The sequence below is a fragment of the Amphiura filiformis genome, chromosome 15, assembly GCF_039555335.1.
Source record: "Amphiura filiformis chromosome 15, Afil_fr2py, whole genome shotgun sequence".
Taxonomy (NCBI): domain Eukaryota; kingdom Metazoa; phylum Echinodermata; class Ophiuroidea; order Amphilepidida; family Amphiuridae; genus Amphiura; species Amphiura filiformis.
The window spans coordinates 61553667-61580763 of NC_092642.1; the positions used below are offsets into that span (position 1 = coordinate 61553667).

The window sequence follows — 27097 nt, forward strand, 5'->3', positions numbered from 1 at the left end:
CCGGTCAATTCTGTGTTATTTCGTGTTTAGAAAATATATATCACAAGCTTTTAAATGGCATATCATTTGACTTCAAACTATATTCAGAAGCGGGGTAATGGTTTATTGAACTTTGTTCCATGCGAGTATTTTTTTTTGCTCTTCACTTTTTCAAACCACCGGAAAAAAAAATTGGGTCAACCCGGGTTGTTGAGGAAGGGGCGGCAAAATAGCCACTGTGTTCCTTCAACAAAATGATCCAATTTTTCGGTTCTACAATGTCTTTTTCCACATTGCTGGTAATAAATATCAAACAGTTATAATTGGCCGTCATTTCAAATCATCCCCAAGTCAACGAGGTTCAGGAATGTCCTATCATTGTTAATTGTTGGTTATACATACTTAGACAAAATACAATGAATTGTAACCCACCATAGGATTTATCCAAGGCAAACAAAGACCAGAGCTATTAAGAATTCTATAGACATAGGTAGAAGCTTATTATCCTCTTCAACAATAAGATTTTTGATTGCTTTAAAAGGTGTTTGACTAGCGCTATCAAAATGAGATACATGTCGCACCAACTTTTTCACTATGCTCGTTTGTTGTGTAATGTGTAAATGTTTACTCCAGTAGTGTTTTATGTTATTTTTATTAAATTTTTTTCATTGTAAGTGAAAAAAAATTCAAATGCGCACAATAAGCCGTCAAAAACGAAATGCGCGCTACAGGAAACATACTTTTTTTTTTTGCCTAATACCCTGTTCACGGGGGACTAGAAATTCTCAATAAGTGTAAAAACATCGCTGACTTGAAGGCGTCAAGGAATGGAATATTGTAACATTACCATGATTACAGTCCCGGATCAGTGGCGGCGCTGGGGAGGGGGGAAATGGGGGCCATTTACCCCCAAATATTTTTCCTGCCCCCCAGTTTGCCCTCCCCACTTTTAAGGCAAACCCCCTAAATTACGTAAATTTCAACTTTTTCGATTCCCCCTGAAATTCACTTTGTCACCCCCCCCCCCCACCCCAACCCATGCCCCTCCCCGAAAAAATCCTAGTGCCGCCACTGTCCCGGATGATATGTGGGAAGGAGCTGGTATACACAGAAGAGCCTGGTGTGAGGAATGGAGAAGCGGGAGCTATGACTAATACCTACCTTCAATTTGCGTGGTCATTAAAAGACTCCGAAGCAAATTAAAAGATAACTATAATTCTACATGCACTAGGGTCCACAACATGCTCATCTATCAAGTCATAGTTATTTAACCCCAATATATTCGCACATTCATTGAATGACCTTTGAAAATTTGGGTTCAATTTTATTTTATTTATTTTATTTCAGAACTATTTAAAGAGGGTAGCCAAGATCAGTGATCCAGCACTGCTTTACACAAGGGCCCTCTTAATAATAATACAAGTACAAATTAGGTTACAAAGTTACATTATAAATACATTATAAATATGCATTAAAAGATACAGACATTTTTTTAAAGCACATAAAAAATAAGTAGCACCAAAGGGATACAAGTATCATACAACAATACACAAATCATTTAAAAATATATTATAGCACCCAGACAAAAAATAAAACAGATACAATCACTCTTTACTTCATACCCGATAAAATACACATGCACCCTGACACATACCAACCTCTCCAACCCCAACAACCACAAGACAACAGAGCACCAAATATACACCTAACACCCACATTACACACACCCCACCCCCTCCAAATACACACCCCTGTCACAACACACTAAGCCGAAAAAGACATACGATATCCGCACAGAAACACAAAACTTTGCTACACACCCCACGACATACCTGACACACCTTCATGGGCACCCCACTAAGGCACCAGAAACAAATATGTTCGATCTTTGGATCGACCGTCGATGCTGCTTCGATGCTTGTTATTAATGAACTATCAACTAATTAATCAGAATTAACGCTAAATGTATATTGGTCAATATCCCTATAGGCACAAATAACTATTTAATCACAATTAACAATCGTAAATTAATTGATTTCATAAATAATAAGGATCGACCAAGCATCGATGGTCGATCGAAAGATGGAACTCATTTGTTTCTATTGCCTAACGTTCATCATTCACCACCAAGGCTCAACACACACCAAAAATATGCACACAAGTCCTTCATACCTCCGCATATATGGTCGAATCCAACCAAAAGTGTCCACGGGCCAAAAATAAAAGTCCGAAATAAAAATGTCTCCACAATTTTTTCCTTTTGCCCATTGATTGATGACATATTGGCCTTATACTAAGGAACCAAAAGTGCCATTACTAATCTTGAAAAATAAATCCAGGACGTGTGATAGTAAATGTGATATCAAAACCCAATGTTACCTACGAATACCACTAGGATGCTTTCACTATCGCAATACTAATCAACCTAAAACAAATGGAATATTCCCATTAACGCTTTTTTTCGTGTAATGTAGACCACAGGGTGTCAGGAAAATGCTAGCTCAACCAGAAAATATTTGTTTTTATTTTTATAACGCGATCAATATGATCTTAGTCAATTTATGCTAGTTTATTTTTGAAAATGAAGTTTAGGTCAGTTTCTGTATTTTATTTATCAAATGAGTATGAATCAATTTACACATTGTATAAGAACGAGTAGGATATATGTTTTCAAGAATATTAGGAATTATACGCATACACCTAACGCTTTATACAATGAAAAGGTGAAGACACCCGGGTATTCGTAGGTAACATGAGCAATTTAACAATATCTATATTGAGTTTAGAGGTTTAAATTTTGCTATTATGGTAATGAATTAATAAAATGGTAGTTTTTAGATCTCTTTCAGATGGTACGTCCAAATGAATAAATGCTATTACCTTAGATCAAAAGAATTTTGATGCTTTTAGCAAGATTTTGACCACTTCATTTTGATATACAAGTAGTTAATTAGCAATTTTACATAATAAATAATTGTTGAATGAATCCGTATATTTCATTTCATTTCATTTCATTTCATTTTATTTGCCAGATAAAAAACATTAAACATACAGTAAAACACATACAATGATTGCACAATATTAAAAGTATATAACATTTTCAATTGACCAGCAATTAACATGAGTTATTTTCATATAGTTATTAAAAGGCAAGACTCCAGTCCATGATGAGGAATCCAAGACTCCCTCGGAGTGCAAAAACAGGAGAACAAGACACAGAGCCTCTGGCAGGAATAGCCAAGAGTAACAAAAGTCACTTTCAAAGTGGCTAAACCTAAAAACTCTGCAAAAACAACACATCAAAACAGAGATCACACCGAAGGAGACAGGATTTCTCCCCATGAACTAGAGTGGGGTAAATGAATAAACTAAACATATTACATAAGAAACACTCTATAAAAATCAATTCCAGCTGAGATTTTTGAAGTACTCTTTGGAATTTGTTAAAAACCCATTTAAACTGAAAAGAAGTTGACTTACGGAGATCTTGAGGAAGTTGATAAAAAAAACCAGGAAATCTGTTGAAAACAGTGAATTTAATACCATCTGTGCGAGCATAGGTGTGACTAAATTTTAAATTCTCGTTGTGGCGGGGATTCACTGAGATAAACTTAAAGGGATTGATATCATACCTCCCATACAAACATTTTGAAACAAAAGACAAAGCAAGGTAAATATATCTGTTACGCATTGAAGATAAACCAAGCACTTCTAATCTGAAATTGTATATGGTTAATAATAGTGTCCTGGGGTACCGCTTAAAGTTTTTGACAATAAATTTCCATTGGTAGGGACACTTCATTACACATGTCATGTATTATGCTGTATTCGTAAGTAACATTTCAGTATTTGTAGGTAAGAATTCACCCATAGTGGGTAGGAGAACATGAAAACTAATATGAGATACTGTATTAGGATCACATATTAAGTATCATGTGAGAGTATACTCTTGTACTCAGAAGACAGGATCACATATTAAATATTTGACACCATAGAATATAAAAACTAGTAATTTGATAAGTTAAAATAAGATTTTTAACGGAATAAATCTAAATAATATGATTATGCAGTTTATTCCGTTAAATATTTACCCCATAATTTCCCTCATTCTTCAGGCCCTGCCCTCTATCGGGTGCTAATTTAAAGTTTAAGCTTGATTGCTATTGTTTCTTTGTAAGCCTGCGGCGCAACCTTGAACAATATTGTCTCTTTGTAAGCCTGCGGCGCAACCTTGAACAATATTGTCCTTGAGATAACGCCCCGTAGCCACCCCCAGCCAGCCCCATACCTCATTGCAATTTTTAACATACCCATATCCTGCTTTTTTATATTCCATAGTGTCGCACATTTAATATGTGATCCTGTCTTCTGGAGTACAAGAGTATACTCTCACATGATACTTAATATGTGATCCTAATACAGTATCTCATATTAGTTTTCATGTTCTCCTACCCTCTATGGGTGAATTAGACTTTTGGTGGATATCGCAATCAAAACTTCATTTTATAAAGCACTTTGAACGTATTATTTTCTTTATGTGCGTTTATTGATACTTTAGACCCTATCATGTATTAATAATGTCGGTTCACAGCGGTTGAAAGAGGATTGAAGTAAGAAACAAAGGCGTTAAAGTGACTTTAATTTGCTTAATTGCACACAAATCGCTTAAAACCGTTATTGCAGACTTGTGAAGTCCATCTTGGAGTCATATGGGCAATATGGGCATTGGCATGAATGGCGGTGTTTCACAATACTGTCATGATGTCAAATTGTATTCGTAGGTAACATTCGGTTACCGAAATTTACCTACGAATACTTGCTTTTATTGTTGACATCTCAGAAATATTTAAACGCAGGTTATTGAAACTTGGTAGAAATAAAGAGTGTATTACCCTGCACCTATTGCTTAACTATTGTTTACTATTCTCTCACTTTGTGGAAATGACACAGCTTTTAACATGTATTCGGAGGTAATGCATATTTTTTACCAAACCTACCTTTGTGCCATTTAGAATTTCTGGCAGCTAAACACAATAATAAAGATGTCCGAATACAATGCATTTCAGTATTGGACATATCAAAGCTTGTATCAATTGCGCATTTATTAGTGATTTCCATTTTTTAAAAATAAAACTAGTGCTATGAAAAATTGTATTCGTAAGTAATGTAAAAAAATACCACTCAAAAAATTATCACAAAAAATTCATAATTATGTACAAATATGTGAAAAATTGAACAGGCAATCTTTGAATACACACCTTTCAGGAAATCAATTTAGATTCAATCCAATGACTTCTTTTCATAACTGATTTAGATGTTTTTAAAAATACATTAAGAAATATTTTGAAAAAATGGGTTAAAATAGCATGTTTTAGGGTCTCTGTGTCTAAGTTTTTCACAGAAGGGGGTCTTATTATATATGGCGCGAAGCGTATGATCAAGGAGAATAAACACAATACAAAAACGAATGCCAATTGATTAATACTTTTAAGTTATGGCCCTGAACATGCCGTGTACACTTTTCGTTGGATTCGACCATATACGCCCATACAGACATCACCTGTTCACTCACCCCCACCCCCCCCCCACCCCCCACACACACCCCATCCCACCCAAGAAAAATACAAAAACTCATACTCTGAAACTTGAGGTCAAATTGTGCACTTTATTTGTTTAATGGAGGTTATTGAACTATGGCATTGGGATGAGGCCATTATAGTCCATAGTGATGGCAAATCAATGATTGAAACCCAATCAAATGGCCACTGGCCAACAGATAAATGACTGGGCAAGACTAGCTATCATCGAAGACCGAGTTTCGGAATATATATTCGGGTAGGTAAGGATACAATGGCATTGGAAACGGGGTAAGAAATCGCAACTTAATAAACAAAAGCGCTCTGATACTGGGCTTCTTAGCACTCAATATAAATGCATTCATTATGTTATATACCGTAAAACCTCGTCTACAAGCATATAGTGTTTTTGATGAAAGCTAAATTAATACGATACATTCGTAAATATGCCAAGACAATAGATTGGTCTTACAATAATACTTGTTTGAATATTCATGGATCTGTAATGTATTTGCTCAAATTCCAAAATGGCGCCTGGATTCATTCAGCTTTCATCAGAAGCACTTTATATGCTTGTAGACGAGGTTTTACGGTATACTTACCAACTTAAGGTGACCCAACAGCCAATGTCGATCATAACATGGGAATTGGTTGAGCGCTTTCTCAATCTGCCTTCGCTTATAAATAAAACCAGCTATCTTTGCTACCGCTATAGTAAACAACATCAAACTTATAATCAACAGCACAAAAGTGACATCCATGTTGATTTACTCTGAACACACTGACCGACGTGGGCAATCGCGCCCGCATGCATGTAAAACAATCTCTTTTGTATATTATGCTCAAGTTCATATGCATGACTGTACTTATCAAATACGGGAAATGGTCCCGGGAAATGGTCTCAGCATGCAACACAGTACGCATTAAATGAACCGGACGTCTATTGTATATATAAAGTGCAATGTTTTGTAAGTAATCGAATACCTGAGAGAAAGAAGGGCCCAACTCCATCAAAACTGTTTTTGAGAAAATTAAGAAAAATTTTAATATTTGGAAAGGTTTCAGTGACATACTGTTATCATCTTCCGAGTTTCCATAGCAACGGTACAGGGCTTAATATGAGCCGGAGTTTCACTACTACAAATGCTAGTTCAGTAAGCTGATCCCGGGAAGCTGATGTGTTATAATTAGCTACATAAATTTGTAAATTATTTATTAATTGCACAAGTAGAAGATAGTGATATGTTAACAAGAAAGAACACTGTAGTAAAAGCAGATTTCATGGATAAACAAACCTCCACTTTAAACCAATATTATTTTGTGCTCTCAGTTGTGTTATTAAGAAAACAAAATCCTGAGACCTTACAAATGGACTTACTCTCTCTTTCTGTTTTTCACTACTACAAATGCTGGTTCAGTAAGCAGATGTGTTATTATTAGCTACATAAATTTGTAAATTATCTATTAATTGCACAAGTAAAAATTTTCAAGTTCGATTTTCTCGAAATGCGTATTTTGCAAAAACGTCAGTATACGAATTGTCGCTACCCGCGTGCTTGATGAATTATATGACCCAGTTGGTGAATCAGTTTAATCCGTTCAGTCTAGTTTGACAGAAAGCGGCCTCAGGATGAGGCAAGTTGGTTGTCAAATGTTGACAGCTGGTAACAGATACTAGGCTATATAATGTTGATATAGAGTCTGTAATGCCATTTTTTATGTGAAAAAAATTGACAAAAATAAAAAATGGTTTATATGTTTCGAGGTTTCACTGTAACATGGATTCCTTTTGGTGAACGGAGCACCAAATTATACGCAGGAGGAGGCGACTCGTCCAAGGAGAGGTAAAAGTTACGCAGTATTATGGCAGTCACCATCTTGGTTTCGTTCAGAGCGAAGTTCTGTCCAATACAATTCCTATTTTCATCAAACCATAATTGTATAATAATAGTTCACAAACTCAATCTCCAGGTTATTGTCTTGGCATACTGATGATAGTCCTTGATCACACCCTCCTAATACAGATACCCCACCACTCCACCCAATCAGTACATCCCTTCACACACCCCCACCAACACCCCCACCAACACCCCGACACACACAAAACCTGTGACTTAAAGATTGGATTAGCTCTATCAAGGTGTGGAGCAATAGCTCTATTAAGGTGTTGGAGACAAAATAAATAAATGAAATCATTATTGATATTGTTCTTGCTGATAGTAGAATTAATTTTATGAGCCCATCACTACAATGTATAATACTTCTTTAAAGGAACACTCCGTCAATAACAAAACTATGCCTTATATGTTAGAAAAACAATTATCAAGCACGAATCACATGGTTTCATTAAAAACAAACTCATATTGACCATAAAAACGAATAAAAACAGCCGGCTCTTAACATGCGATATTCAAATTTCCCGCGCCGAAACTGTTTGGAGCAATGGTATTTTGTAGCACTGAGGCATTTAAGTCATTTTTTTTCAACCGCATTATATCTTTGTTGAATCAGCTTCCCCCCTAGTACTATATAGGTCTTCTGTATCTTTTTCTATTTGTAAAACTAATGCGGTTCTTTTTTTTTAAACTCAAAATTTGAATCAAATTTTGAAGCTAACAGTACGGTTTATAATAATACGGATCTCGTCAGCATGAGCAAAAACAACTATATAGTTAAGTCAAAAAACTCAATTTGGTGACCACTCTCTGGCTAGTAAGGTTTGACGATTGATTCGACTTCTATGGACCATTTAGAAATAAAATAGCCTCCATGTCGCTCGCCAAAATCCCGGCATTTTTCGCTAGAGGCCAAAATCCAAAATGGCCGCCGCCACCATTTTGAAAATGTAAGTTTTGAACCAGAGAACCTATAATCATGCACAAAGACACTTTTTCGGATATGTCGAGTACAAGGATTCCGATTCTGACATTAGTTTGACATTACGGCATCATTTTCACCCAGAAATCCAAGATGGTTTAGTTGAACCAGAGGACCTAAAATCGTGTACTAAGACACTTTTTTGCATCAGTCGACCACAAGGATTTTGAATCTGACATTACTTTGACATTACGACCTCATTTTTACCCAGAAATCCAAGATGGCGGCCGCCGACGCCATCTTGAAAAAATAAGTTTTGAACCACAGTACCAAAAATCGTGTACAAATCGAAGTCGAATCAATCGTCAAACCTTACTAGCCAGAGAGTGGTCACCAAATTGAGTTTTTTGACTTAACTAATAATTCAGGCCCTCGGGCTATCTCACCTTGGTCCTGCAGAGAAGGGAATGAACGCAAACGGTGGAATGTTCTTTACGTTTTCTGGTGAGAATCGCTCAGGGTCATAGGTCATCGGATCTGACCAAACGTGAGGATTATGATGCAATGCATCGATTACAACGGATATGACGGTACCTAATGTGTGAAGGGAAACAAAACAAATAGCAGTTGTAAATCAAATTGATCTGCCCAACATGAATAAACTGATGTATCCTAACCCATATGATTGTTATATGAGAATTTCAGGTCAAATACTGAGATCGGGAACAGAATGTTTGAATTTCGAAAGAGTTTGAATGTAAATAGCAACGGTTGGTATTAACTTGAAACGAGAAATAATTCGTATTTGCGAAATATACCGGTAGTTCTGTCGCCCCTTCTAGCCACAACACTAAAACAACCCTAATTCGAGACCCTAATCCCACCTTTTAAGTCTAACCCAAATCTTAAACTTAGCCTTAAAATAATCCTAATGCTGGTTTCATACTTTCCTGCCTCATGCCGATCTGAAGATGATTTTACTTCACTGCGTAGTCGCACCAGAAACGCTAGCGATAACCAGCGGCAAGCCGATATATCGATCACTCCACCACTTTCTGGGAGTTGAATTCAAATCAACTCGGAGCGGTGCCGCTCTGCCGTATGAGAAGCGGAGCGGTGCTGAGCGGCAAGAGTGGCTTTCAAAATCATTCCACTGCCGCTCAGCGGTGCGCCGCTCAGCGGTGCGCCGCTCCGCTTGCAAACAAGTGCAAGGGGCATGATGAAACGTCACGTCGCTCAGCGGCAAGCGGCAGAAGGTATGAAACCCATCAATACACCACGGTAATTAATACCATTAATCCATCCATTATAAAATATCAATTTCACAACCTTTCATGAAATAAATAAAATAACACCTTCCCATTTTCGATCTTATCTGGATAAAATGCACATTTTCAGAAAAACTTTTCTGAGTAAGACAATTTATTTGATATCAATTAGTATGTCACGTGATGTTGAAAGCAACCTGGTATTCCATTCGAACCATCAAAAACATAATTGTTACTAATTGATTGTATCGATATATAATTATACCATTAATTCTTGCCTCATATTTCGTATTAATTTTGACTATTCATTATATCAATGATCATTCATATATTTTGTATAATCTAATGCTTGCTTAATCTTGCTTAATAATTAATCATGTAGTACTATATTGTATTATCATTATTATTATTATTATTTGTGTTATTATTATTATTATCATCATCATCATTATTATTATTATTATCATTACTGTCATTTAAAATGTAGTCTGCTTAAGCATGCATTATTATATTACTGTATTGACTTACATTATATTGATTTAATCGTAACTACTTGATTATACTATTGATTCCTGATTGTATTTAATATTCTAGCTTCATATATTTTGTATTACTTTGTTGGCTTTTATGTATTACATGCATTTTGATGATTGACGAAAATAAAATATGAATGAATGAATGAATGAACAAAAATAGCTAGAACAGAGCGCTCTATGAGAGGACATTTCATAAAATCACGTTTTTCTTCAAAATGATTCCGCTCTCACAAATGAAAATTCTTAAGAACACATTCTTGGACTCCAAATATATGAGTTTTCTCTTTCCAAAAATGTCAAGCGAATCGCTTTCGGCTAAAAGTGCGGGAATGTAAAATATATAAGGCTGGGGCCTATCCTTGAATACTTCTAAAATATTTCTAGAACATATCTAAAGTTTGTGTAGAAATAAGACAAAACTATGCTATTTTATTTATATGTTTATTTTGTTTGCGTTTGTTTTTGTTTTTTAAATCCTCCTCTGAAAACATTATGCCATCTTGATCCCTGTATTAAAAGAAGAAACTAAAAATGTTTCAGTCTCGTTGAGAGAGGTATTTTACCTTCCGGTACTAATCTGCCATCAGGAAATTTGAGTGGTCGAGTTGTCAATCGTCTTATACTAGGCACCGGTCCTCGAAGCCGCAAGCTCTCTTTGACACACATCGTCAGGTACGGAAGTTTAGCCAAATCATCCCTTGTATTGTAAATATTAAAAGAAATGAAAGAAATGACTGTTATCTCTTGACGATGATGATATTGAATATGGTTAGGTATTGTATATATATCACACGTATTGATTTAAGGTTAGCAACAACTTTAAACTGTTGCGATTTGGTAGTTCACAGCATCTTGCGAATGGTAGTGAGCTTTGGCAAAAATTGCATTGCTCAATTCATAGCGAGCGTGTAGAAGAATCTAAATATCACAGATATACTTTTGTAGGTCATGTGGTTCTTGAGTCATGTTGTAAAAAGGGCTGAAACAACAACACTTTTGTAAAACGTAGATAACTCATTAGCAGTAATAAATGAAGCAAGTTTTCAAAGTATATGATTTGTAAATGAACTTTTGCAAAAGATCAAAGTGTTATTTTTCAATAATATATTGATTTAGATAATGAAAATCGATTTTTCGGTTGCTTCGACCAACAATACCTCGTATACCCTTAATGAGATGGTATCTGTTGAATATTTGATTACAAGACCTCTTAATTAATCTCGAAAATGAAAATTTAAATGCATCAATCTAACCATTTGCTCCCATGCTTACGACTATTTGAAATCCGTTAGCTTAAAATAAAATACATATTTGGAAAATGAAGCTTACCATTCCAATTTTTCTGTTTTGATTTCCATTAAGTCGTCAACTTCTTTCCTGCATTTACTTTGATATTCAGGGTGCAGGGCCATATTCACCATCATCCAGGATAAGCCGCTTGCTGTGGTATCGTGGCCCCCGAACATGAATGTATCCACCTCGTTTTCGATTTCCCGAGTAGACAAACCGCCCCCGTCCGCATCCTATGTTATTATATAAAGTGATTTTGTATTGATCATTACGTTACAAATCCCTTAAGTAATTTCCGATATCTTACTAATTCCATATCTGGTTCAAATACTGCACCTGATGTTTATAAGACAAACTGGAATACTTATCATCTCAGGGACAAAATAAAGAGAACGCCCCATGTAAGGGAGCCGCGTATCAAGATTGGGATCTTAAGTATTTAGGGACGTTAAGCATTGTTAAGGTCCGAAAAAATAAGTTAGACCTGGTTAGACCGACTAACTTTAGACCTGGATTAGCTATGGAGATTATTCATAGGGAGGAGGAACGTTTTGGTACTTACATACCTTATTTTACATTACTGTAGATCCTGTTAAGGGCAAATACATGAAGCTTAATATTAGACATGTTAGATGACTGCATTTTAAATTTTTGACTTTGGAAGACGTGAAGGAGTAAAAAAGAAGAGTAAAAGAATTCCTCCCTAATTATAACATCCGTGGTTAGACCTGGTCTAACTTGTTTTGTGTATACAGGCCTTACATAGGTTTGTTATCGTGTATACTTAACTTAACTCTCTTGGAAAACAAAGTGAAGACTTAAGGTGTATCTGAGGGGAACAGACTTAGACGATGTGTTTGAACTCAAAATATTAAGACAAAAGCATTAGGAATATTTGAAGTTCTATAAAGGTGATACCAAATTCAGTTTCGCTCCATGTACGTGGTTTTTCCGGGAGGGAAAAAACGCCCAAAAGTTTTGTTTTTGATTCATTATTGACCTTAACTAAACATTGGAAAAACGGTATAAATGCAATTATTATTGCCTTCCTTAACTCATTCCCTATAAGATCAATGTATTGATATTGAGAGGTGCACCGCAGTTTTTTTAGTTACATTGCTCAAATTACACCATGTAGACTGAAACGAATTGTCCCTGTAAGTATTAAAAAGCAAACAGTTACTCTAAAATAATCTTACCCTCGCACTCAGCAAAATATCCAAAAAGTCGGTAAGTTTCTTATTGTTCCTATTCAGTTCAACTTTGACCTCTTGGCTTCTTTTCTTGATGACACTCTGAGTGAAGTCGTGTGCCTTGTTCAACGCTTTTCTATGTTTGCGACCAGTAGGACTTAATTCAAATATAAAATCGATATAAAATGGTAGAAATCCAACTCGTTGACCGATGGCGTCACTTATGTCTTGCACTCCCTGTAAGTATGGGTGACTAGAACTGTAGAAATAGACAACAAGTTTGAGATAGCCCGAGGGCCTGAATTATTAGTTATGTCAAAAAACTCAAGCAATTGATGGTAAGCCGATTGGCATTCTAACTTTACACTTTTAATACACAAAATGCCGGTGCAGAATGTTGGAGTCAGGCGAAAGCTCGTAGTTTCTCATAACCCTCGGTATACAAACGTTATGAACAAAACATTTTGGTTACCACTCTATACATTTTTCCTTTTAAAGTTCTAACGGCTAGAGCAATGTCAACTAAAACATCATATGTTACAATACAAATAGTAATATTTTGACAATTTAGTATGAAAAGCATAACTTGCTGGTAAATTAACAAAATATTTAATTTTTTAAAAATATAATTTAGTTTATATTAAAAAAAATATGCATTGAAGTCTGTTTTCCTCAATGAACGTGCAATCTTCAAAGAACATGTTTGTGCTCTCAAAATTAGGTACTGTTATCTCATCTACACTGTAAATAATTATTGTTTGTTTGGTCTCACCAGAATACTTTAGTTTCACGATCTGACCCTATTTAAAACATACTTTTTTGTTATCGGTATCTGTTCTTGAGACTTGCTGTTGCGGTATTTTGTGGTATGGACATTTTGGTTATTATGTCAACAGAGGGCGACATTGCCGATTTTTTTTATCAGTGAATAGTCATGTTTGTCTTGATAACGATCTAAATCCTAGCCCTACCACAGGGCCTTTTTTAAACAAACTATAATACTCCTAGACACCATCCCGAGAACATTTTGGTTACCACTCTATACATTTTTCCTTTTAAAGTTCTAACGGCTAGAGCAATGTCAACGAAAACATCATATGTTACAATACAAATAGTAATATTTTGACAATTTAGTATGAAAAGCATAACTTGCTGGTAAATTAACAAAATATTTAATTTTTTTTAAATATAATTTAGTTTATATTAAAAAAATATGCATTGAAGTCTGTTTTCCTCAATGAACGTGCAATCTTCAAAGAACATGTTTGTGCTCTCAAAATTAGGTACTGTTATCTCATCTACACTGTAAATAATTATTGTTTGTTTGGTCTCACCAGAATACTTTAGTTTCACGATCTGACCCTATTTAAAACATACTTTTTTGTTATCAGTATCTGTTCTTGAGACTTGCTGTTGCGGTATTTTGTGGTATGGACATTTTGGTTATTATGTCAACAGAGGGCGACATTGCCGATTTTTTTTATCAGTGAATAGTCATGTTTGTCTTGATAACGATCTAAATCCTAGCCCTACCACAGGGCCTTTTTTAAACAAACTATAATACTCCTAGACACCATCCCGAGAACTGAAAAAAACCAGTGACAGCTCACAACCCAGTGACCGCTTACCCCGGGGTGTGCGATCCATTTCTGGTCGAATACGATAGAATTTCAGTCATAGGCACGTTAACACAGCTACCCAATAGGACTAGGGTCGAAGCAGGTAGTTGAAATCGGCAGACGATCATGCAAGGAGGCTTATAAACTTGAAACAGGCTCTGTCATTGATTGGTTAGGGTTAGTTTAGGGTTAGGATTAGGGTTAGAGTTAGGGTTAGGATTAGGGTTATGAATAGGCTTAGGGTTAGCTTACACAAAATAATTACTTGAAGGTTGGACACCGCCCCCTCAAGTAGCTTGTTGAATCAAAAGCTAGCTAGAGAGGGCCGCAAACATGATCAAAGCGCTCATCAGAAAAGTTTCTAAGTATTAAGAACTGAAATCTTATTGTGGTCGACCAGTAATGCACTGGGTTTAGCAGTTCTCATGATTTGCATGGTGTCTTGGAGTATATAGTAACGACGTATTCTTACCTCAAGTTCTGGCAGTCAGTTTCTATTGAGAAGATGCATTTGAGTAAACCGTCAAGGGTTAGCAGACTTATATCGGAAAACATCTCTATAGATCTCTCTCCACCATTGCATTTTACATTCCACTTTGACTGAACAACATTAATAAAAAAATAAAAAATAAATAAATAGGCCTTAAAGGGAATATCGGGGCATACTGCAGTTACTGTCCGTTTTCCTATACACAATACACAGTGCTCTCACCATTGACGCGCGACCTTTACAAATAGTGTATGTTAGAAGTATATGCATTTGCCTAGTTAACATCACTGTGTGAAAAATAACCGGCCAATATTTAAAGTATTCTCCAAACTTCCAGCAAATATATTTCTCTAACATGACCTAAAATTACAGCTACGTTAGATTTTCAGAAATAGTCGCACTTTCGTAAAATATGAGTGAGGGCAAGGCATAGCTAGCTCATAGCTAGCCAACTCCCCGTGTTAATTGAATGGAGATTTAACCGAAAGTATTGGTAACGGACCGCTCAGTTCTGAAGGATGCCACAAAAAAACGGTACAAAGCTACATTTAAAGTATTCTATGAAATTCTAGAAAATATAGTTTTGTAACAACTTTTTTAGCTAATTTAGGTGTTTGGAAATAGTCGCACTTTTGTGTTTTAGGAAGGATATGTAAACGACAGATAACACAAAAAAATATGAAGAAATTATTTCCAAACCGTGTTAAGTCAACAATCATTATGTTGCTCATTTTCAAGAATGCTGGTTAACAAAAAGCAGACCATTGTCTCATTTCGTGAACAAAGGTCCACACACCATTGTTTCCTTGCGTTTCCTTTATAATCGGTTACCCAGCTGAAGCTATAATACCAGCTCATTGCGATACCGCACACATGAAACATACACATGTGCACAACCAGAAGATCTAATTTAATCAGTTGAGCTGTTTTCAATGAGTGTTATCTTGGTTTAATAGCTTTTAATGGGGTTTAAGTCCTGCAAAGGTCGTGGTGAATTCTACTGTAGACATGACTGCATCATGGTTGGTTTTCAACGAGAATGATTTATAATGTATGATTATAAAAGAGAAACGCGGCTACGATAGATGTCGCTAAATACAGGGCAGGAAATCATAAAAACATAATTTATTATCAATTTATAAGCGCTCTTTAGCAAAGTCATAGTTCATTGAATTTACAACCGTATGACAAAACAGGCGAAAATAGTTTTTACACAAGATTGGCAATTTAAAGAGAATTGACCATTGGACAATTTAAGTGTGCTTTTGCATTTAATGACATAAAATTTGAAAAATATTATAAGGAACACTTGAGGTTTTGACTTTTAAAACCTACATTTTGGTCAAAAATGTGCTTGGATAGGTAGTTTTCAACAGATTTACCACATTCGCCTTGCTATAACATTGAATTGCGTTATTTGTTGACCTAATGACGAAATGTTTTTAGGGGGAAGTGTTAGCTTTCGTTAGCTCTTACGATGCTATGCACTCAACCGTGTAGTGTAAGACTGTGTGGAGACAATTCACTGCTAGCTTGGCAGCTCTTGGACGAAAACGTGTGCTCAGGTGTATCGAGGTGGAAACTGTACACCCGGACTGTACATAGATGGTTTATAAGAGAATTTTTTGTATAGAAACCTTTCCATATGATACGTTTTTGTTGATACGCAAATCGTTAATGGGCACTCTTGATGACTCGAACGTGCGCAGTGACGACGTGCGCATCGATGAGATCGTGGAATAACGAGAACTTCCATGACGTCATGTATTATTGCAAAATCCTTTGGGAGCTTCCGGAATGGTTGCTATCTTTTGTCTGGTCATTTTTTTAGCTCCATAATATGAACTTCAAGTTTAGAAGGCAGCAAAATACTAGTAAAAATCGTTTCAAGAATGATGTGAATGTAAAATTGCAAAATTCTATTAATATTTGTACCATGTTTACAAGAAAGTGCGTTAAAAGTAATTATCAACAATGCAATCTTTACTAATATTTTTGCTACCAGGGAAATTATTATGCAACAAATGCAATGTGCAATTGAAATGTTACATAATCAAACTCGAATTCAAAATTATTTATAGTAAAGAAAGAGAAAAATTAACTTTATTTACCACCAGTGTTTCTGCTGATTCCCGGAATATTGTTGTAAATGGTCTCAACACTTCAAAGTGAAAAGCAGGCGTGAGAAGACGTCGATTTCGCACCCATTTCTTGCCTTTACTTAGTAGCAGCCCGTCACCAATCATTGGCCGAAGCAAGCTGTAAAGTGACTCATCTTTTGGTTCTGAAATTTGTAAAAGTAGATCTTTAGGAAATAAAAAATTCAAGATATTTGTCTTTTTGGTACAAATTAATCAGGCAATTTTTATAGACTTTCTATATTGAAGGTATTTTGACTATACCATATGAACAGTCATGCAAAATGTAATAACGATTTTTGGTTTGGATGGTGTTGGTAAGTCTTGAGGGTCAGGCTAGCTCAACCGGTAAGGCGTTTAGAATCTGGTGCATAGGTGTCCCATGGTGTTGCAGGAGCACCGAATCGACCAATGTTTATATGGTCAATCCCGTAGGAATGGGGTAGAAGCGAAGAGAGCGGCAGAGCATTTTGAATATCCCCCAGTTGCCCTCCGGTTCGAATGTCAAATTAGGGGTGGCACGAAGGAGACATCGGAGCAGTTGCCTCACAAACAACTGATGCGCAGTTATAGCCTAGTATAATGAGTGGGCTGACTTTAGTGGGTGACTGTTGAACCAGGGACCTCTATATTGTATTGTATTGTATTGTATTGTATTGTATTGTATTGTATTGTATTGTATTGTATTGTATTGTATTGTATTGTATTGTATAATATGTCAGGTCTGCTGATGCAGTTTGAAGTATTGAATGTCTACACAGAGAGCTTATTTTACCTTATATTAGCTTATATCTGTGTTTTACCATCAATGGTGTAGCCAGCACTTTATCAGAGGGTGGGCAAAGAGTGGGCAATGGGAAAAGCCAACTTTTAAGGGGACAAACTTTGACGAAAATGGCCAAAAATGGGCTAAAAAGTACAGAAAAAAGGCTACAAATCTTACATATCAGGGCGGCCAGTATCCCACGTGGGCAAGATGGGGTGGGTGCAAGACTTGTAAGGGGTGGGGAAGGGGTACCATTGGTTCTACTTCTCTTCTTGATTTCGAAAAAATAATGCGGTTATAGAATTGTATATACTTTACCAGCTGTAGAAAGGATGGCTTTGACAGTGTCTGGATGCACAACAAAAGAGATCCGGCAAAAGGTCCTAACCAAATCTGGAAGGCATACTTGGCACGTTCTGCATATCTTTGAATTCGTGACGGTATTTGAGATCGATCACCAGACTGATGATAAGAATAGATACATACGGTAGATAAGACGAAATTGTGTATCACAAGCATGGGGTATCATAAATAAGCTGTGTCATCGTGAAACTATTGAATGAGAATTAAACTTATTGGAATGTGTCAGATTGGATACAAGTCAATGATAGGAATCCTGACTCTGGGCCTTTGACTGCGCCATATTACATTACATCGACGTGTCCAAATTAAGTTTTAAGATTCTAATATACATTTAAATACTACATACATTAATCTTGAAAAATTACACCACATGTGTGCATGTACTTGATAAATAATTTAAACAATTAGGCCTATCCTTCCTGATATGGATTTACTAAACTTGTCCTGAATTTGTAAAAGTCCCATTCAAAATAATAGCTTGGAATTTTATACGCGGAAGAAAACTTTCATATACCCTGCAAAACCTTGAGTGAGTGAATTGAAGGGAAACAAATATCGGATTTAATATTTTTTGTTATTGTGTTAAAATTATGCATCCATCGGATATTTCCTGGTAGGTATAACATACCCTCATTAGCCACAATCATATTTTTTGCGATGCCTACTTCCACAACAATAGTGCCTGAAAGGTGTTGACAGAATGAATGACAGCTGTATGATTGTAGGGCTTACTAGAAACGCACCAGTTTACCATGAATGGATTACAATGGAGTGTATTCGCCGTAGAAGTGATGATGTAACAGGATTAACTACCATAGCAATAGGTTTAAACAATTTTTGAATATATCGCACTGCACTAGTACGTTTACGCGGTATATCTGCATTGAAACATAGATGTCAAAGAACAGGGATAAACGACCTGGATCGTAATTCTATAGAATATTCATATAATGCTGAGCAATCACACCTGTAAGATTAGTATCTTTAAAAAGAGCGGTATTGTAGTGCAGGGCGATATATTCAAAAATGTTTAAACCTATTGCTATGGTAGTTAATTCAGTTACATCATCACTTCTACTACGACGGGCCATTTTGACGAAAGGCCCAATTTTCCTTTATCTGTGAGTTACACTTTATAAATCAAAGACTTGAAACAACCCATTGTATAGGCCAGTGGTTCTAAACAGGCAACCCGTGAACCCTGTGTGGGCCAAATGCGGCCCGCGGGTACATTTCATGCATCGTATGGGTTCATCCATGGGGTTCATCATGACCGACCCATTATAATAGGCCTGATTGTCTACTGAAATTGTCTTAAGCTTAAAACTGCCGTTAGTTAAGATAATAGTTGACGACCTAAGCGCAAGAAGACCGTAAATACATTTGGCCCCTCAACATGTGTACACTAAAGTTGCGTATAGTTTCGTATATTTTGGTAATGTTTTATACATGTTCAGGGGCCAAAACAAATCTTTCACAACCTTTCATGATGTTTTCACCCTGGGACATGTATTAAACATTATAAAACCCTAAGGAACTATACGTAACTTTAGTGTATAATACATGTTGAGGGGCCAAGTGGACTTACGGTTTTCTTGCGCTCAGGTATTCAGTTACAATATCTGTGGTTGCAATTAAAGACGAAATCGCAACTTCTCTCGGGATACTCACCAACCGAAGGTGACCCAACAGCCAGTGTCGATCATAACACGGGAATTGGTTGAGCGCTTTCTCAATCTGCCATCGCTTATGAATCAAACTAGCTATCTTTGCTACCGCTATAGCAAGCAACATAAAACCAATAGTCAACAGCACAAAAGTGACATCCATGTTGGTTTACTCTAAACACACCAATGTGCATGTAATGTACATGACTGTATTGATACAAATATGGGAAATGGTCCCGGGCAATGGCCTCAGCATCAAACACATAGTATAATACACATTTACCCTTTAGTTGATAAGAATTCTGTAATCTCAGTGGTCAAACACCACATGGATATAAATCCGTATTACCTGCGTACTCCTCATTAATATACAGGCAGGTAATATTTCCCGTATTAAGCTGACTTTATACTACATCGCTGAGCGGTAGCGATTAGTTTTTAACCAATGAAGTAGAGCGCTTTTTGTTGCGTCTGGAAACTCGCGCTACCTTATTGGTCAAATACAAAATCGCTTTACCTGCGTACTCATAACATGCGAGCACATGCGTAACATGAGTCGCGCGATATCCTAAGACCAGCGCGCATACTTCACGCGTAGCATGGCTGCACTGTCAAAAAGCAAGGAAGAAACTGGGAAGAAAACCAAGGAAGAAACTTACTTTTCAGTAAGATTATCAAATTCAATTCCTTCAGCAAAGTTTACGAACAAGTCAGAAGATAATAGAATTTATGTTCACTAAAAGATAAAGTTCTTACCCGCTGCTCATTCAGGCTTCGGCTTCATGGAATACGGCACCAGACTGTAGATATTTTCCCGTATTTCGTGAACAAACAGGGGTCACTAATAGTATTTTGATAATAACTGATAAGTTGAAATAGGTTTTGTTTGCAGAATACACTAGGATCCACAACATGCTCATCAGCTCTCATCTATCAGGGGCACAGTTCTTTAACCCCAATACATTTTTACATTCATTTTGACTGCCATCAAAACCAGATCAAAATTATCGTGATAAGGTGTAATAAATCATTAAAAAAGATGTTCAACTAACAGTATAGTATACGCCATTATACAAGGTGTCTCATAAAAAGGTTATGAAATTAATAACAATCTTTTGCATTTAGATTTAGTTTGGGTTTTGTTGAGTTGAAATCGCTGCTGTTTTAAATACTGTAAGAATATTGTATTTTTCTGACTGAACTTTTCAGTTTTATTCTCTGTTTATCAGAATAATATACTGCATCTGGCATTCTATGGTTGGACCTATTCAAATGCCCTACCAAATGACCGGTGGTAATGAACCTAGTGTTGTAAAATATCACATAAACAGCTTGCTCAGGAATACGTGAAATGCGGACTAAATACGCAAGTTATGAACTTGATATCCACATGGCTATTACTAAAGGGTACATTAATTAAGTCATGAAAAGGAAATTTATATTTGTTAACGTTAACTTAAGATTATTTTCAAAAATCAGTTGGATTTCAAGACCAAATATAATTGCGTTTATTACATAAAATCATATCAAGATAACAACGGAAATACCTGTCGTGTTCCACAAAATGAAACATTACAATACATTCATTTGATTTAATATGGTTGCACTTATGTTCATTTCATGCTCGAAGCGTCTCATATTATTTTCCTAATCTACATATCTATAATTATACATTTAAAAATAGACTTGGTGATTTATTAAAGCATTATTTACAATATTGTTTCATGCAAGCCAGCCGAAGCCGACCTACACTCGTCAGAATATGCTTATCACTGGAAACTGATTTCTATTTCTAGCGCGGAATGCTCACGCCGCGAAGTGGCGACGGCGAGCGCGAAGCGCGATCACCGAGCGTGACGCGCGGAGCTAGTGCTAGATCTTTAGACAGTTTAATTGGCATACATTTACAGTCAAAAATGGTTACATAACATAATATAAGCAATTCAAGTTCATGAAGACAGTCAATACTTGATATATTGATCAGTTGTAGTTGATCAAGAGATGCTTCTTCCTGTGTCTACAAGTGTTTATTAGCTCATTCCTTTTGTTCAGTGAAGAGAGATGGGGTTTAAATATGATGAAGTATTTTTCCTCTAGACAAAGTCTGCATAGTTTGTTGGTAGTTGAATAGGCCTTAGCCCGACTGATTAATTTCCATTCAGTTGAATAAGGTATTTTCTTATCCTTTAATTTCCAAATGTACTCGCTTAATGTTGTTGAATGCCTTTTGTCACTGTTATTAAAGTCACTCTTATGGCAACTAAAGCGTGTTTTGAACGAGTTAGCGGTTAGTCCAATATATGTTTCATGATGTGAATTGTCAAGTCGAGTTACCGTCGCCTGGTAAATTATACTGGAAGCTAAACAATTGCCTTGGAGGGGACAGTCAAGTTTCACTCTACAGTTGCAAGTTTTTCCATCTGGTTCCTTGGGTTCTGCTTTGCGCAAAATTGATCTGTTGTGTGAAGTTATGATTTGTTTTACATTGGTCATGCAACAATAACTCAGTTTGACAGTATTTCTGTTTAAGAGTTTGTGCAGTTTATGTCCAGGGGGAAACATCTGTCCAGCAAGTTGAAGAACTTTCTTCCAAGGTTTGTTGATACGCTTTCGCTATATGGCGGGTTGAACCAAGTTGTGTTTCTTGAGCGTTGTCGTTTATTGTTGTCTTTATTTGGTTTCCGGTGGTCATTGAATGTGAGAGTCTCACTATATCCGCTATTCTGCAAAGCTGCTTGATATGGCGGAATGGCAGACTTGAAGGCCTGTTCATTTGCAGAAATTTTAGTGAGGCGTTTGTTTATACTGTCCGGGATATTCTTTAATATGGATGGTGGGTGGTTGCTGTCTCTATGTACATAAAGGGGTTATTGTTGGCCTTCATGTAGGGTCTATATGATCCATCGCGCAAGTCAAGAGTAATATCTAAGTAATCAACCGTTTTCTTGTTGGCTTCAATTGTTATATTTAGGTTGTTTTTGGAGAATACTTTGCAGATCTCTTTTTTTTTTTTTTCTACTTGCCGTGGTGTTTTCTTACAAATGGCGAGGCCATCATCGCGATACAATCCGACATTAATGTCGATATGTTGCAATTGTGACAGCAAATACAAACCAACGAGCTCGCAAGTTTCAGCTCCATCGAAGCTGCCCATGGTGACATCAAACTTTGAGTTACTCTTCTTGCACCATGGGGTTTGGGTATTGTACAGTAACGATTTCTTGGTCTGGAATATGATCTGCGTTTCATCGTCTGTGATATGATCATACGTGGCTGCAAATTTTAAGGCATTCGACAGTAGATCTTCAGTAATTGAAGGGTAAAATTCGCATACATCGAAGCCGATGAAAGAATGGCTTTGTTTATCTTTGATGTTTGTATACCAGGAGATGACCTCATCTGTGTTCTTCCATTGGTTTAAGTTTGTAGCGCTGATTATTTTTGCGTTTATGCGTTCCAGTATCCGCTTGCTGATTTTACCAATTTCTGGTTTGGATGGGTTTATGAGTCTGCATTTAGGGTTATTGTTGAAATTTGGCTTATGGTCTTTCAAGGTTATAAAGGCTTCATTCTTTGCTGTCGTATCTATTCTGTTTTCAAGTTCAAGTTTCGTAGCAATGTTTTTGTCAACTTTTGTATATCGCTTCTCAGCGGATACGGGTGCTTTCCTGTAGTCTTTAGTTATGTTGTTGCCAAGTAACTTGTTGTACTGTTCAGGTTTAACTTTATAAAAGTTGGTGGTTTTGTCTGCTGGAACAAACAGGTGCTCATCTTCTTTGATGTTTTTAATGTCTTTTGACAGTTGTTTTTGAAACGGTTTGTTCACATTTCTAAATTCAACATTTTGGATAATGTTCAACATACCATCTTCGAATTCCTTTAGTTCTGGAACTTGCGGTGGAGGTTTTGTAGTTGGAAATCCATATGTTTCTTTTCTCCTGGAAGACGCATCTGGATTGAAGAAAAAAGAATGTTCTCCATCTGATGTTTTTCAGGAACTTCTCTGCTTTGTTGGTAAGACATGTTAGGTAATCCTTTTTGCCTGGTAAAGGAATGTTTTTCGTTGAGTAGCCAAGGTTGATCTTTTCAAGTCCGTTATCCATGGTGATTTCAAAAGTGCTCAACAATATTAATTGGAGCGTAAATAAATAAATCCAAGTAAGGTAAATCATCCACAGTAAAGTGCTCAACCAAGAAGGGAGCTGGAATACATTTAAAAATAGACTTGGTGATTTATTAAAGCATTATTTACAATATTGTTTCATGCAAGCCAGCCGAAGCCGACCTACACTCGTCAGAATATGCTTATCACTGGAAACTGATTTCTATTTCTAGCGCGGAATGCTCACGCCGCGAAGTGGCGACGGCGAGCGCGAAGCGCGATCACCGAGCGTGACGCGCGGAGCTAGTGCTAGATCTTTAGACAGTTTAATTGGCATACATTTACAGTCAAAAATGGTTACATAACATAATATAAGCAATTCAAGTTCATGAAGACAGTCAATACTTGATATATTGATCAGTTGTAGTTGATCAAGAGATGCTTCTTCCTGTGTCTACAAGTGTTTATTAGCTCATTCCTTTTGTTCAGTGAAGAGAGATGGGGTTTAAATATGATGAAGTATTTTTCCTCTAGACAAAGTCTGCATAGTTTGTTGGTAGTTGAATAGGCCTTAGCCCGACTGATTAATTTCCATTCAGTTGAATAAGGTATTTTCTTATCCTTTAATTTCCAAATGTACTCGCTTAATGTTGTTGAATGCCTTTTGTCACTGTTATTAAAGTCACTCTTATGGCAACTAAAGCGTGTTTTGAACGAGTTAGCGGTTAGTCCAATATATGTTTCATGATGTGAATTGTCAAGTCGAGTTACCGTCGCCTGGTAAATTATACTGGAAGCTAAACAATTGCCTTGGAGGGACAGTCAAGTTTCACTCTACAGTTGCAAGTTTTTCCATCTGGTTCCTTGGGTTCTGCTTTGCGCAAAATTGATCTGTTGTGTGAAGTTATGATTTGTTTTACATTGGTCATGCAACAATAACTCAGTTTGACAGTATTTCTGTTTAAGAGTTTGTGCAGTTTATGTCCAGGGGGAAACATCTGTCCAGCAAGTTGAAGAACTTTCTTCCAAGGTTTGTTGATACGCTTTCGCTATATGGCGGGTTGAACCAAGTTGTGTTTCTTGAGCGTTGTCGTTTATTGTTGTCTTTATTTGGTTTCCGGTGGTCATTGAATGTGAGAGTCTCACTATATCCGCTATTCTGCAAAGCTGCTTGATATGGCGGAATGGCAGACTTGAAGGCCTGTTCATTTGCAGAAATTTTAGTGAGGCGTTTGTTTATACTGTCCGGGATATTCTTTAATATGGATGGTGGGTGGTTGCTGTCTCTATGTACATAAAGGGGTTATTGTTGGCCTTCATGTAGGGTCTATATGATCCATCGCGCAAGTCAAGAGTAATATCTAAGTAATCAACCGTTTTCTTGTTGGCTTCAATTGTTATATTTAGGTTGTTTTTGGAGAATACTTTGCAGATCTCTTTTTTTTGTTTTCTACTTGCCGTGGTGTTTTCTTACAAATGGCGAGGCCATCATCGCGATACAATCCGACATTAATGTCGATATGTTGCAATTGTGACAGCAAATACAAACCAACGAGCTCGCAAGTTTCAGCTCCATCGAAGCTGCCCATGGTGACATCAAACTTTGAGTTACTCTTCTTGCACCATGGGGTTTGGGTATTGTACAGTAACGATTTCTTGGTCTGGAATATGATCTGCGTTTCATCGTCTGTGATATGATCATACGTGGCTGCAAATTTTAAGGCATTCGACAGTAGATCTTCAGTAATTGAAGGGTAAAATTCGCATACATCGAAGCCGATGAAAGAATGGCTTTGTTTATCTTTGATGTTTGTATACCAGGAGATGACCTCATCTGTGTTCTTCCATTGGTTTAAGTTTGTAGCGCTGATTATTTTTGCGTTTATGCGTTCCAGTATCCGCTTGCTGATTTTACCAATTTCTGGTTTGGATGGGTTTATGAGTCTGCATTTAGGGTTATTGTTGAAATTTGGCTTATGGTCTTTCAAGGTTATAAAGGCTTCATTCTTTGCTGTCGTATCTATTCTGTTTTCAAGTTCAAGTTTCGTAGCAATGTTTTTGTCAACTTTTGTATATCGCTTCTCAGCGGATACGGGTGCTTTCCTGTAGTCTTTAGTTATGTTGTTGCCAAGTAACTTGTTGTACTGTTCAGGTTTAACTTTATAAAAGTTGGTGGTTTTGTCTGCTGGAACAAACAGGTGCTCATCTTCTTTGATGTTTTTAATGTCTTTTGACAGTTGTTTTTGAAACGGTTTGTTCACATTTCTAAATTCAACATTTTGGATAATGTTCAACATACCATCTTCGAATTCCTTTAGTTCTGGAACTTGCGGTGGAGGTTTTGTAGTTGGAAATCCATATGTTTCTTTTCTCCTGGAAGACGCATCTGGATTGAGGAAAAAGAATGTTCTCCATCTGATGTTTTTCAGGAACTTCTCTGCTTTGTTGGTAAGACATGTTAGGTAATCCTTTTTGCCTGGTAAAGGAATGTTTTTCGTTGAGTAGCCAAGGTTGATCTTTTCAAGTCCGTTATCCATGGTGATTTCAAAAGTGCTCAACAATATTAATTGGAGCGTAAATAAATAAATCCAAGTAAGGTAAATCATCCACAGTAAAGTGCTCAACCAAGAAGGGAGCTGGAATACATTTAAAAATAGACTTGGTGATTTATTAAAGCATTATTTACAATATTGTTTCATGCAAGCCAGCCGAAGCCGACCTACACTCGTCAGAATATGCTTATCACTGGAAACTGATTTCTATTTCTAGCGCGGAATGCTCACGCCGCGAAGTGGCGACGGCGAGCGCGAAGCGCGATCACCGAGCGTGACGCGCGGAGCTAGTGCTAGATCTTTAGACAGTTTAATTGGCATACATTTACAGTCAAAAATGGATACATAACATAATATAAGCAATTCAAGTTCATGAAGACAGTCAATACTTGATATATTGATCAGTTGTAGTTGATCAAGAGATGCTTCTTCCTGTGTCTACAAGTGTTTATTAGCTCATTCCTTTTGTTCAGTGAAGAGAGATGGGGTTTAAATATGATGAAGTATTTTTCCTCTAGACAAAGTCTGCATAGTTTGTTGGTAGTTGAATAGGCCTTAGCCCGACTGATTAATTTCCATTCAGTTGAATAAGGTATTTTCTTATCCTTTAATTTCCAAATGTACTCGCTTAATGTTGTTGAATGCCTTTTGTCACTGTTATTAAAGTCACTCTTATGGCAACTAAAGCGTGTTTTGAACGAGTTAGCGGTTAGTCCAATATATGTTTCATGATGTGAATTG

General features: G+C 36.6%; 1 protein-coding gene across 1 annotated transcript in view; it reads right to left on the reverse strand.

The window, feature by feature from the left end:
- LOC140171083 (uncharacterized) overlaps positions 1–26341 on the reverse strand; it is a 35154-nt gene extending 8813 nt beyond the window's left edge. The window contains exons 1-12 of the mRNA XM_072194253.1: positions 25279–26341; positions 22742–23653; positions 18664–18717; positions 17991–18104; positions 16880–17052; positions 14751–14878; positions 12666–12918; positions 11506–11699; positions 10740–10873; positions 8819–8966; positions 7316–7472; positions 6158–6322 (exon numbers count right to left, since the gene is read on the reverse strand). Coding sequence (XP_072050354.1) covers positions 6158–6322; positions 7316–7472; positions 8819–8966; positions 10740–10873; positions 11506–11699; positions 12666–12918; positions 14751–14878; positions 16880–17052; positions 17991–18104; positions 18664–18717; positions 22742–23653; positions 25279–26341 — 3495 coding nt within the window. The remainder of the gene's footprint in view (positions 1–6157; positions 6323–7315; positions 7473–8818; positions 8967–10739; positions 10874–11505; positions 11700–12665; positions 12919–14750; positions 14879–16879; positions 17053–17990; positions 18105–18663; positions 18718–22741; positions 23654–25278) is intronic.
- Between the last annotated feature and the right edge of the window lie 756 nt (positions 26342–27097).